Source organism: Oncorhynchus nerka, linkage group LG7 (assembly GCF_034236695.1).
Source record: "Oncorhynchus nerka isolate Pitt River linkage group LG7, Oner_Uvic_2.0, whole genome shotgun sequence".
NCBI classification, from domain to species: Eukaryota; Metazoa; Chordata; class Actinopteri; order Salmoniformes; family Salmonidae; genus Oncorhynchus; species Oncorhynchus nerka.
Genome location: NC_088402.1, coordinates 54,109,130 through 54,123,273, shown reverse-complemented (window position 1 = coordinate 54,123,273; position 14,144 = coordinate 54,109,130). Strand labels below are relative to the sequence as shown.

General features: G+C 42.3%; 1 protein-coding gene across 2 annotated transcripts in view; it reads right to left on the bottom strand.

Annotated features, from left to right (window-relative positions):
* LOC115131956 (zinc finger protein 892-like) overlaps nucleotides 1-12,396 on the bottom strand; it is a 16,033-nt gene extending 3,637 nt beyond the window's left edge. The window contains exons 1-2 of one of the 2 annotated variants that reach the window (XR_010464366.1): nucleotides 10,826-10,914; nucleotides 1-2,402 (exon numbers count right to left, since the gene is read on the bottom strand). The exon at nucleotides 1-2,402 is cut by the window's left edge and continues 226 nt beyond it. Coding sequence is in view for 1 of the 2 variants with exons in the window: in XM_029664075.2 (XP_029519935.1) it covers nucleotides 10,826-10,991 (166 nt within the window). In the remaining variant the exon portion in view is untranslated. Of the gene's footprint in view, nucleotides 2,403-10,825 lie in introns of both variants that reach the window. The other variant, XM_029664075.2, reaches the window with a different exon arrangement.
* Between the last annotated feature and the right edge of the window lie 1,748 nt (nucleotides 12,397-14,144).

The following is a 14,144-nucleotide window of genomic DNA, read 5'->3' as shown; positions in this document are numbered from 1 at the left end:
AACAACACAGGTGGAGCCTGCAGGTAGGCTGTAAAAGAAAAGACAGTGGTATAGAACAACACGGGTGGGGCCTGCAGGTAGGCTGTAAAAGAAAAGACAGTGGTATAGAACAACACGGGTGGGTGATGCAGGTAGGCTGTAAAAGAAAAGACAGTGGTATAGAACAACACAGGTGGGGCCTGCAGGTAGGCTGTAAAAGAAAAGACAGTGGTATAGAACAACACGGGTGGGTCATGCAGGTAGGCTGTAAAAGAAAAGACAGTGGTATAGAACAACACAGGTGGGGCCTGCAGGTAGGCTGTAAAAGAAAAGACAGTGGTATAGAACAACACGGGTGGGGCCTGCAGGTAGGCTGTAAAAGAAAAGACAGTGGTATAGAACAACACGGGTGGGGCCTGCAGGTAGGCTGTAAAAGAAAAGACAGTGGTATAGAACAACACGGGTGGGGCCTGCAGGTAGGCTGTAAAAGAAAAGACAGTGGTATAGAACAACACGGGTGGGTCATGCAGGTAGGCTGTAAAAGAAAAGACAGTGGTATAGAACAACACGGGTGGGTCATGCAGGTAGGCTGTAAAAGAAAAGACAGTGGTATAGAACAACACGGGTGGGGCCTGCAGGTAGGCTGTAAAAGAAAAGACAGTGGTATAGAACAACACGGGTGGGGCCTGCAGGTAGGCTGTAAAAGAAAAGACAGTGGTATAGAACAACACGGGTGGGGCCTGCAGGTAGGCTGTAAAAGAAAAGACAGTGGTATAGAACAACACGGGTGGGGCCTGCAGGTAGGCTGTAAAAGAAAAGACAGTGGTATAGAACAACACGGGTGGGGCCTGCAGGTAGGCTGTAAAAGAAAAGACAGTGGTATAGAACAACACGGGTGGGGCCTGCAGGTAGGCTGTAAAAGAAAAGACAGTGGTATAGAACAACACGGGTGGGTCATGCAGGTAGGCTGTAAAAGAAAAGACAGTGGTATAGAACAACACGGGTGGGGCCTGCAGGTAGGCTGTAAAAGAAAAGACAGTGGTATAGAACAACACGGGTGGGGCCTGCAGGTAGGCTGTAAAAGAAAAGACTGTGGTATAGAACAACACGGGTGGATCATGCAGGTAGGCTGTAAAAGAAAAGACAGTGGTATAGAACAACACGGGTGGGGCCTGCAGGTAGGCTGTAAAAGAAAAGACAGTGGTATAGAACAACACGGGTGGGTCATGCAGGTAGGCTGTAAAAGAAAAGACAGTGGTATAGAACAACACGGGTGGGGCCTGCAGGTAGGCTGTAAAAGAAAAGACAGTGGTATAGAACAACACGGGTGGGGCCTGCAGGTAGGCTGTAAAAGAAAAGACTGTGGTATAGAACAACACGGGTGGGGCCTGCAGGTAGGCTATAAAAGAAAAGACAGTGGTATAGAACAACACGGGTGGGGCCTGCAGGTAGGCTGCAGAAGGACTAACAGTTCTTAGCAGTTATTCTGGAGAAAGATCAACATATTTGCCTTCTCTGGCAGAAGTCGGGGCATGTCCTAGCTTATTGTGTTCCCTGCTGTCGAAAATACCCTCTCTAGGGGTGGAGGAGACTTGAGCACAGAGGTAGCTTGTTGCAATGTCTGTGAGGAGGGACAGAGTAGCTCTTCTCCCACCACATCACAGTATCTTCAGCCATGGGGATGGGAGGCAGGCCTTCGTAGAACTCCACCTCTAGGTCAACACGCTCGCTGAGGGTGAGGGACGAGGTGTCCTGTTGGATCGTCAACCTCAACTCCCTGTCCTCCTCTGAGAACAGCTCCTCCAAGGCACTCCTTGTTTTGTACAATGGAGGGACTGCTCCATTTCCTCTCCTTCTCCTTCAGACTCCTCCTCCTGTTGCTGGTGCTCCGTGTCCGTCTGCGCCGGCTCCTCTGACAGCCTTGGTGTCACTCCTGTCACATTGGCCTCAACAGTTGCCTTCCTCAGCCTGTCCCAGGTGGCGTCACTCACCGGCCTCCCTTTAAATCCGGGGTCCATTGCTGCGGTCTCATGCAGGAAGGCTTGAATGTACTCATCCTGATAGCGCTCGGAGAGGTTCTCCCACACCTTCTCTTTGACGGTTGCCACAAACGTTGTATCTTCACAGTGAAGTGCTCCTCCAGTTTGTGGAGGATGGGTATGAGCTGTCCACAGGTGGCGTTCTTGTCACATGACACACACAGTGTGGATGTATAGAGGATTCCCATGAGCTGGACAAACTCCTCAGCCTTATGGAAGTCCTCGTCCTTCAGACGGTCCAGGTTGTCCTTGGTCATTGCTTTTCGCAGTCGTGGGGTCCAAGGATGCTGCTTGGATCGCTGGATACTGCTCCATGAATCTCTCCATCGTTGGATATTTCCATCTGGTCTTGACATCAAGGATGAGTGAGTGTTGCGGGAAGACCTGAAACAACAACAACAAAACATGCATTTAATTATTTAATTACTTGAAAATTGAATTAAATTGTTAAATGCGGACATTTCTAAATAATACCTTAATAGATTGAACTGGCTTCTTACCAAGGAGCTGCTGCTATTCCTTCAAGACTGTTTTGGACATCGAGGATCTCTTGAACCACACGACCACTGCTCTGCTTCAGGCTGCCCATTTAGTAGATTTTCTGTGCTGCCAGATTCAATGTGTGCGCAAAGCGTCCTATTTTTAGGATGTGTAGCCACTTGATGGCAACATCCATATTGCCAGCATTATCAACAGTTGCGGCTACAATCTTCCTCGGCTCTATCTCAAACTCTTCCAGAAATCTCCTCTGCCACTACTTCGCCAGATTGCAATTTGTACACTGTCCTGCTGGAGGAACTTCTGTTTTACACTGCCCCTGGCTTGTGTGGCACACTAACAGTGAGATAGTGGTCCTGAGGCTGGTCCACCCGTCTGATGTGATGGCCAGTGTCATGACGTTGGCCTGGGGTTAGGTTTATGACAGTCATAAATACCTCTTCCCCCCCTTTTCCTCTCTCTACCCTACTAATGTGAAATTTGAAAACCTCTTGGTTAACATAGAGATCCTGGGAACATCAGAAGGTGGGGGGAAATTAACTATATTCTGGTAATCCGACCAATTGAACATATGCGGTGGTACTTAATGAATATGATGTCAGTTCGGTTGTCATCTGAGACATTCTCATCAATGATAAGATGACAAACTCTACAGTGGAAAGTCTACACATAAATTATCAGATTCACATGGAATTGTTGTTCAATTTACATGTTTGAATATAAAATGATTGGTGAAGAGATTAAATGTAATTTTAGCTACCAAATGAGAGATTTGGGTTTTCATAAGGTTAGGGCTCTGCTCAATCAGTGGCCCGCCCCTGTGAAGGGACATGGGTTAAAAAACTTTTCAAACACGCCCTCCTCTCCCTTCCAATATAAAGCCTTGACGACAATATAACCTCCTGTTCCGAGGGTATGAGGACGACGGTCCGATGTCAGAATGGTTCAGATAATAACTACAGAACGAAGCCAACATCAGCGTGAGCTTTGGTTGCGAATGGTATGAACTTTGAACTCTTATTCACTACAGAAGTGATACCTCCTAGCCGTTGAGTTAGCAACAGCAGCTGCAAACGAGGGTTAGGAAGGAACAGACAGAGTATCCCGTCTATCACACACTGATGTTACTACAACGTATCCAATTGACCACCAGAGACATTCTTCAAAGGACTCGGTTTGGCAACACAGCCTTCCATCTACCATCCAGCCTTCAATCTACCACCAGCCTACCAAAATATTTATTGCATTTTCCTTTTCCAAATGGGCGGTAATTTAGAATGCATAAAATACTGTATTTACGATAGCACAGCTTCTTCCTTTGTCCCTCAGTCTTCCCGCTCTTTCACTCAAACCCAGCCCCTTTTCTTTTGTGTAACCAGCTGTCATATCTGTTCCGCCCGCTAGGGACATTTTCCTTTATGACGTAATTTGTAATCAAGGTATGATTCATTCTGTGTGATTAGTTAGGTATTTAGTAAATAAATAGTGAAACCCAATTTTGTATTGCTCAATCAGGTAATATTGATTATGGAGAAAGGATTTTATAGAATATCATGTCATATCACTTAATCCGGCATAGCCAAAGACACGACACCAGCTTTGGCACGTCCTTCAGCTCAGTGATCACTTTTCTACACCACATCAGGTAGGAATGAATGTGTCACTGAGGTAACTCCTGGAGGGAGGGGTATTTTTGTGGTTGAGTGCCTTTTTTAAATTAATTTTTTTACCTTTATTTTACTAGGCAAGTCAGTTAAGAACAAATTCTTATTTTCAATGACGGCCTAGGAACAGTGGGTTAACTGCCTGTTCAGGGACAGAACGACAGATTTGTACCTTGTCAGCTCAGGGATTTGAACTTGCAACCTTTCGGTTACTAGTCCAACGCTCTAACCACTAGGCTACCCTGCCGCCTTGCTCATCTCCCTACAGTAAAAAAAAAAAGTTTCCATGTGTTGAATTATCATTATTTAATTATTGTGTTGTTGTGTATTGTAGAGTGATGGGACTAACATACAACCCTTTTATACTACCATATCCTAAAAATGAATACTGACAGACTGTTACCTAAAGCCCTTGGACTCCACTGTTGCAAAGGGGTGTAGCCCTTTCACTATGAACTTGGTCACGGCTAGGTGGCACTCATTCACCCTCTCCTCAGTCATCCTCCCACTAGCTGCCAGCGTGAAGGGGCTTTGGGCTGGTCTTTGGCTTGGACCAGCGGTATTAGAGGGAGGAGTGGGTGGGTTCATTGTAGCTGCAACTTTAACAAAAAAGTTGCAACATCTTTAAATGGGTGATTTAAGTTATGAACACACCCATAGCTAAACAATCAGCTGGCTAATGGTTGCTTTTGATCATGAACCCATGTTTGCATAATCTAGTTAACTCCGTGTGTGGGCTCTAAGCTGCTAGCATACATACCTAACGTAGATCGGACAACGAGAGATGAACTGCGAGCTGGTCAGTGAAACTGTGCATTTCTCTGCACATGATGCACTTTCGATAGATGTTTGGACAGATTTGCTTGTAATGGCGGAAACACGAGCAACGTCTTGTTGCACTTGCGGCAGTAGTGATTCATTAATTGTCTTATCGATCTAAGTTTTATTTTCCAAGCGATACATAGCCGAAGGGCAGAGTAGTGAGACTAAGTTGACTAAAGGTCTTCACACTTTAAACTAGATACATCACAGAAGGGAAATACTCAACCACAGGGAAATCATAGAGACTGGTAGGACTAGTGCTTAATAACAACTCAAAGACCAATTAGTGGTGAAACAAAGAGTCTAGAGGATAAACGTGGGGTTCACACATCCCAGCTAGAGCTAGACCGTTGAGAGTGACAAGGCAAAAGACCTCTCTACGTGGACAACGTATCGATATAGAAAGAGAGGCAGGGCTACGCGAGCGGTCCTGGTTATACCGAGATAACCTAAAGTATCTGAAGCTAACCACCTCTAGCACCCCGCTGCCGGCCAAGGGGCGGGGCTGAAGGTTTCGTATCGCGACAAGCTAGCTAGCAAATTTGACATATCAGTCAAAACAAGACATGGTATCAAGAACAAGATAAAACTAGCTGAAACGAGCCACCTACGATTCCCCACGTGGCAGCTTCTTGTCATTTGGCAGATTCGGCTATGCTGAGCCACAGGGCACCAGTCTATGGCCCCGGTGACATGAACCGGCAACAGTTGTGAGGGAGGAGCGCCCTTCTCAAATGAACAGCAATATGCACCGCTTGGTCATTTTTGTTTCCATGTTCAAACTACTCTCAAAACTACAATTGTTCATAGAGAAACAATATTGGATGTTCTGAACCCATGTCAATGGTTAAATCACTTCAGAATACTTTTGGTTTGGAAGAACAAATTGATTATTGAGTGTAATTCCCCTTTAATTGTGCATCTGGCGAGAGAGGAACTTGCAGGTCTAGCTATGGTTCTGTACTGCTGCTTGCTCATTTCATGGAAAAGTTAGCAAATAACATATAGGTAAGTCTACTTTGCAGTTAACATTTAATTGAGAAGGTTTTGAGGAAGGTATTTCTGTCAACCCACAAGATGCTTATATCAACTGGCTACACACGGATTGATAGACAAACGTGCACCACAGACAGACAGGGGCAATATTGCTGGAAATGAATTGGCAGATAGGTTTGTGTTTCTAAGCCAATAGTGGCTAACCAGGGGTGGGATAATGTCAATGTTGTGTTGATTAGATAGTAGCTGGGAGCTTGCGGTGTCAGATACTTGTGAGATTTGTTTATGACAGTTTGCAATGGCACATGTGAAAAATTGCATATTTAAGTGATAACGCCCAGGAAGCCGGTGTTTGGAGGATATACTGGCACGGGTGTTGGCAAATCGTGCCAATACATCCCCCAAATACCGGCTTCTTGGGTATTACCAACATATTCAAATAACGATTGACATTTTCACAAAAAAATATATATAGTCCAGACTAGGGTTGCACATTTTGGGGAATATTCAGAGGTAGAAACTTTGTGGGAATTAACGGGAATATATGCAAATGTATAAAAATACATTTAAATGTTGATGTTTTTTGCATTGGATATATTTACCATATATGAAGACGGTAAAAGGTTTGTTTCTTAGACATAATTGCAAATGATTAAATCCTTCCAATAGAAATAAAAATGACTAGTTTCAAATTTAACTTGAATTAAATGAGTTGACTCTTCACATGGGATGATTTCACTGAACAACAAAAGGGAATATTGAATGATCCCCAATGATCCATCGCGTCTCCCAAAAACATTTTAAACATCTGTAAAATGATAGTGTAGAAACTAAAGCTTTGGTTGTCTTCCCCCTCCCTTGACCTCCTCAATGTCCACCTCTTGAATATCAGACTGAGGCCTCATCTTCCCTGCCACTTTCCAACCTTGTTGAGGATGGCTTCTTGTCCGGTTCAAAAAGCCTCAAATTTGCCCGGAGGGACACCAATTTTTCAACCCTTGTATTGGTCAGCCTGTTGTGTGCTTTGGTGTGTGTTCCCAAACAAGGACCAGTTGCGCTCTGAGGCGGCTGATGTTGGTGCAATTTGGAGGATGATGAAAGCAACAGGGGAAAGAGCCTCAGATCCACAAAGTCCCTTAAACCAGGTGGCTGATGCGATATGTTGGCACGACTGCCATATTGCATCTCCATCCCAAAGCCCTTGCTTGGAAGTGTACTTCGCCAGACGGCCAAGAAACTTGCCCTCATCCAGGCCAAGGTGGCGAGACACGGTAGTGATGACACCATAGGCCGTGTTGATCTCTGCACCTGACAGGATGCCCTTGCCAGCATACTTGGGGTCCAACATGTACGCTGTGGCATTTATGGGCAGTTTCCTCTGCTTGTAACAACAGTGAAGTGGACAGAGCAGTATGGATTTCTTCTTACTTCTGCAAGCAGAGTCTGAACATCAGACAGGATGGCATTGTCTCCCTCATTTAGTGCAATGGTTACTGCTATAGGTTTCAGGAGTTTCAGGCTGCTTACCACTCTCTCCCAAAAGACATCATCCAGGAGGATCCTCTTGATGGGGCTGTCCATATCGGCAGACTGTGATATGGCCCTTTCTTGGAGAGACTCTTCCACCTCCAGGAGACTGTCAAACACGATGACAACACCACCCCAACGGGTGTTGCTGGGCAGCTTCAATGTGGCTCTTATTCTTCTCACTTTGCTTGGTGAGGTAGATTGCTGCAATAACTTGATGACCCTTCACATACCTAACCATTTCCTTGGCTCTCTTGCAGAGTACATCCATTGTTTTCAGTGCCATGATATCCTTGAGGAGCAGATTCAATGCATGAGCAGCACAGCCAATGGGTGTGATATGAGGGTAGGACTCCTCCACTTTAGACAAAGCAGCCTTCATGTTTGCAGCATTGTCTGTCACCAGTGCAAATACCTTCTGTGGTCCAAGGTCATTGATGACTACCTTCAGCTCCTCTGCAATGTTGAGATTGGTGTGTCTGTTGTCCCTTGTGTCTGTACTCTTGTAGAATACTGGTTGAGGGGTGGAGATGATGTAGTTCATTATTCCTTGTCCACGAACATTCGATCACCCATCAGAGATGATTGCAATACCGTCTGCTTTCTCTATGATTTGCTGGACCTTCACTTGAACTCTGCATCTAGCAAATGAGTAGATAAAGCATGTCAGGTTGGAGGGGTGTATGCTGGGCAAAGAACATTCAGAAATCTCTTCCAATACACATTGCCTGTGAGCATCAGAGGTGAACCAGTTGCATACACAGCTCGAGCAAGACATTCATCAGCTTTCTTCCATGGAGTCAAAAAAAAATCTGATTCCAGGACCATGAGCTGTTGCTATCGATAAGGTGTCTGATTCATCATTTTCACCTCGAATAGAAGTAAAGGGACTTTTGTCAGAGGTTGCTTGTTGTGAGCGCTGATGGAACTTTATGCACTTGGCCAGAAGATTCTGCATCTTTGTCATTCTTCACATATGACTTGGCACAGTATTTGCAAATGTGCACAGCTTTTCATTCTACATTAGCTGCAGGGAAATGTCTCCACAAATCAGATAATGGTATTTTCCTGTAAAGATTAGACAAAAAATAGTAAAATAAATAAATACAATTCCATGTACATATAAATAGTTAAGCAGTTAGATTAAACAACTCTTTTTGTAAGATAAATAAAACATGTATGGAAACAGGTGAATTAACACTCTTCAGTTAGCAGAAATTATTTAAACCCACTTTGCTCTATGCTACTATTTACTAGTTAACAAAAAATTGTCATATAAAATATATTCACCCCACCCAGTATCTCAACTTACCAGACAGCAAGTAGTCCTTGGCTCAGATGGTTTCGTAGTGTGGGCTCAATAGCATCTAATTAGTGTGCAAGATCTTGAGAATCAGCTGTACATGTGATGGAAGAATGCACTGTGCATGCAGAGGGTTGCAAAGACTTAGAATTGCCTTATGTGTATCCCACAGAAAAGGTTCACTGTTATAAGCTAACGTTTTTGATGAATTTAAGCAAAATTCCCAGATTCCCTTTTTCGGAAAGTTACCAAACCTTTGAAACCCTAATTCCAACACAAATCTAGGGTTGCTACACAAGCCCGGCTGGACATTCTATCGGTTGCCAGAGATGCGACCCAGTCGTTCAATCTAAATGTTCCATTGCCATACTTGCTGGAAACATTCTTATCCCCCTTTCTTGCTAGCTAGCCACCTAGGGCTAACTTATAGCCACATCAAACCGTGCAAACAGAATAACAGCAGCAGCTGCATTTGGTTAAGGTGTTTTCTAGTGACTTTTATTTTGACACATCCATAACAATGAGCTAATGAGGTGCGATTTCGCCTGGCATTGAAAATATGCTCTCTCGTCAGGACAATGTTTTTCAGAGGAGCTGAACAACACAGCTAATCAAATCACTTCAAACTGAAGCTGGAAAGACAGCAAACTAGATGCACTTTGTTTAGTTTTACCTGTTTTCTATTGATAGTTATTTGTATATATCCATGAAATTATACTGATTCATGATTTCGACTGGCTGAGAAAAGCTGCCTGCCTGTCTCATCCCGACACCATTACTATAGGACAGCTGGAGATCGAATCTGAATATTGAAACAATGTTGCAAATGTCGGACAGACAGACAGCAAGGTTTATACAAATCTCCGATGTTGAAAATAAAATGATAGTCTAAAGGAAATGTGAGATGATGTCTAGATGCTTTTATAGTGGAGATCAAGTTTATAAATTACCTGGTTGGGCTGATGAGACAGTGGATAAAGAAGTCAAATGGACCAGAGTAAATAGCCATTTTAATGTCATAAATTTAGCTGGATGGTAACTTGTGCACTAGACACCGGCTGGATACCGTCAGGTTGAGAGCTTCAAGTTCCTTGGTGTCCACATCACCAACAAACTAACATGGTCCAAGCACACCAAGACAGTCGCGAAGAGGGCACGACAAAACCTATTCCCCCTCAAGAGACTGAAAAGATTTGGCATGGGTCTCAGATCCTCAACGGGTTCTATAACTGCACCATCGAGAGCATCCTGACTGGTTGCATCACTGCCTGGTATAGCAACTGCTCGGCCCCCGACACTTAGACACTACAGAAGGTAGTGCGAACGGTCCAGTACATCACTGGTGGCAAGATTCCTGCCATCCAGGACCTCTATACCAGCCGGTGTCAGAGGAAGGCCCTAAAAATTGTCAAAGACTCCAGCCACCCTATTCATAGACTGTTCTCTCGGCTACCGCACGGCAAGTGGTACTGGAGAGCCACACGTCTAGGTCCAAGAGGCTTCTAAACAGCTTCTACCCCCAAGCCATAAGACTCCTGAATCAAATGGTTACCTAGATCCCCCATTTTACACTGCTGCTACTCTCTGTTGTTATCATCATCTATGCATAGTCACTTTAATAACTCTACCTACATGTACATATTACCTCAACTAACCGGTGCCTCTGCACATTGACTCTGGACCGGGACCCCCCTGTATATAGTATCGCTATTGTTATTTTACTGCTGCTCTTTAATTACTTTAATTTATTATTCTTATCTGTATTTTTTTTAATTGCATTTTTGGTTAGGGGCTCGTAAGCATTTCACTGTGAGGTCTACACCGGTTGTATTCGGCGCATGTGACTAATAACATTTTATTGGAATGTGATTTTAAGCTATCAGCATTCAGAATCAGATCCATCGTTGTATGAAGAAAAGCAAATGGAGAACATTTGCCTAAACAGTATGCGAATTTAGTAGAACTATAGGTAACTATCAGTAGATCTACAAACGAACCTCTTTTGCATAGTTTTATCCCCGGTGTAATCCGCAGCAGTCCACGAAGCCGATGATTCTCCTCCTGATACTCCACTACCGTTTTCTCAACGGCCCCGAAAATCTCCGCCGCAGCCGCAGTTAAGCGCTCATTTAAAAACACACGCAACAAATCTAGTTTAGACATTTTCAGTCAAATGAGAGTTAGGTAGCCTCTTCAGTTGAGTCACTTGATCTTTCTTTATTTCTAACAAGGTATGCAAAATCAAACCGACGGTGAAGCGGGCAAGAATAAATAAGTACTTCCGGGTGACCGATTTTTGAAATCCTTCAAAATAAATGTCCCATCCTGTACATTTTGTAAATGTATAATTATTGTGAAAATGATGGAAAATGTGCACAATTATCAAAATATTTCATACTAGTTATCATACAAATAGTAATTACAAGTATTTTAAAAATAAGTTTTTTTTTCTATAAAAAAAATATTTACACCTGAATGGTCAACAATGTTTTGTTAAGTACTATTATTTATTGCACCATACAAAATTATCTGCAGCGATGCTCCTCTGAATATAAACTTTGTAGATTTTGAAACCAGAAGTGCTGTTAACAATAATGTCAATGCTATATTACTTGAGCTATAAAGGCGACTAACTTTATTTATTTTTTAATATTGTTAAACAAAATTCTAAGTCTGCTAACATTTCCTTACAAATGGTCTAAATGTATAACATTTTATATTATTTTTCACGATCTTCATTGTGGGACTATTATTTTTTAAGGAAAATCCTCGAGGTCACAGCCTTATTTTTGCTGGTAGAACGGGTCAAACTCCAAACTAGAGTCATCGGGTCAAATGTCGTCTCGGGCCGAACTGCGCATGTGCAGACCGTCAAATCAAAACGTTGTTTTGACGAAAATGAAAACGTACCTGTCACCTTCAACAGTGTAGAGTAATAATATGTTCAACAACTAAGGAAGAATTTTCACTTCGATCATTGATTTCTCAAACCCCAAACCATAGCATGGTCTGTTTGGTTTGTTTCACAAGCGTTCCCGGAAGTCTCGCGATGTTGCGCGCATACAAATAAGAATTAATTCATAGACGCCCATACAAATAAGAATTAATTCTTATTTCTATGATTGCACCTCTGGGTTTAGAAACTGTGCTAGAGTCGTCTTCAAACCTACTTCCGTGTTCTAGTCAAATCATTTTTGAAAATTCCTTGTTTCCGATCAGAGGCGAGCCCAGAAACGCAAAAAAAGCGCCGGCCAGGTGGAAGGGTTTTTACTACCGTGCAAGGCAGCCTACAGACCAGTAGTAAAGGAACACGATAACTACATGTATACAAACCGTGGTTGATTAAGTATTTCCACGAATAGAGTACATCCTTCACCTAGTTTTAACATTCTGTCATAAAGAGCACATGTTCAACTTCATTAGAAAAAACATGATTTCCCATCTCAAGGGATTAAATTTTAAAAAATACTATAGTACCAATAAAGTGCAATTGAAGTAAATCAGCCATAAATCCCTTGTGACAGGGGGAATGAAAACGTGTAGCGTGTGTTGTGGAATATTGAATCTAAATATTTCAGATACTGGAACTTGTAAATTCAATGAGACTTTACTACAAAGTAACAAAGCCGAGCAATTCCATGGAAGAACTGAATTCTCTTGCCACAGAGCTCAGGCTTTATAGGTTTCCACTTTCAGATAACACACATGGTCACTCCCCTCTACGTAGATGATTAACACCCCTTGGCCTCTTGCCACCATTATCTTTCTGTCTCAATTCTTGCTTGTTTACCGATTCTACTGGTGGCTTATCCATACACAAATGCACGTGTCTGTCCCATGGTACTCATGGTACTACACAATGGCTCTCCCCAAGCCTGTAATGGCACATACATACATACATACATACATACATACATACATACATACATACATACATACATACATACATACATACATACATACATACATACATACATACATACATACATACATACATACATACATACATACATACATACATACATACATACATACATACATACAATTGTATGTCTCAACGCTAGTCATAGGACAAGGTCATTTACTTCCCTCAGGCCTATTTTTTTTTTTTTACCTTTATTTAACTAGGCAAGTCAGTTAAGAACAAATTCTTATTTTCAATGACGGCCTAGGAACAGTGGGTTAACTGCCTGTTCAGGGGCAGAACGACAGATTTGTACCTTGTCAGCTCGGGGGTTTGAACTTGCAACCTTCCGGTTACTAGTCCAACGCTCTAACCACTAGGCTACCCTGCACAGGCATACATTTTCTGCTTACGTTCTTGTTTTTGCATGTCTAGTGATTAACACCATGTTGACCCAGTCTGTACATTCTCCTGAGCTAAGCCTTTATTCTGCTTACACATGTCTATGAATTAACCCTATGTGTTCAGCCTCAATACTTATGGGAGAATAGTCTGGATACTGGAAAATCAACCATAGTTGTGAATTTTCACCTACACGTGCAAACAGGGGCAATTGAAGGCAAGCTTCACCAAAAAATATATATTGTTAAAACAGTTCTAGCCTATCCGTCGATGGTTAACAGGGTTGACTGTTATGCTTGACATTGTCAGTTTTCAAGCACAAAACACCAGAAAATTGCCAAAAAGAGCCACTCACCTGCTGTTACAGTATTATTTAACCAAATGTAAATATAATATAGTTTCACCATATTGAAATAAGAATTCAGTTCATGTAAGAGGGTTGACCTTACAATTATGGAAAATGAATTAATCACTAATAAATAAATAATAATCATAAAAAATGACTGTCAAAGCAAGAACATAACTAGGGCTTTACAATGATGGTGAAAACTTGGAGAAGTTTTCGGTTAAAGTCGGTTAAAATCTTCCTAGAAGTTCGAAAAACGTGACTAGTTGAAAATGTTAATTATTGGCACTTTAGCAACACATTTTTACAAATTTCCATGTGGTCTATATTTAAGGGCACTTATTTTAATATAAATGGCTTTTTAAATGCAATGTTGGTGCACAATTTCTACTTCAAATATCAAAGAGACGCTAAAAATACTCTATTCGTGGAATGCAAATTCAAATCAAATGTTATTTGTCACATGATCCAAATGTTTACTTACAAGCCCTTAACCAACAATGCAGTTAAGAAAAATACCTAAAAATAATAAATAAAAGTAACAAATAATGAAAGAGCAGCAGTAAGATAACAATAGCGAGGCTATATACACGGGATACAGAGTCAATGTGCGGGGGCACCGGTTAGTTGAGGTAATTGAGGTAATTTGTACATGTAGGTCGCG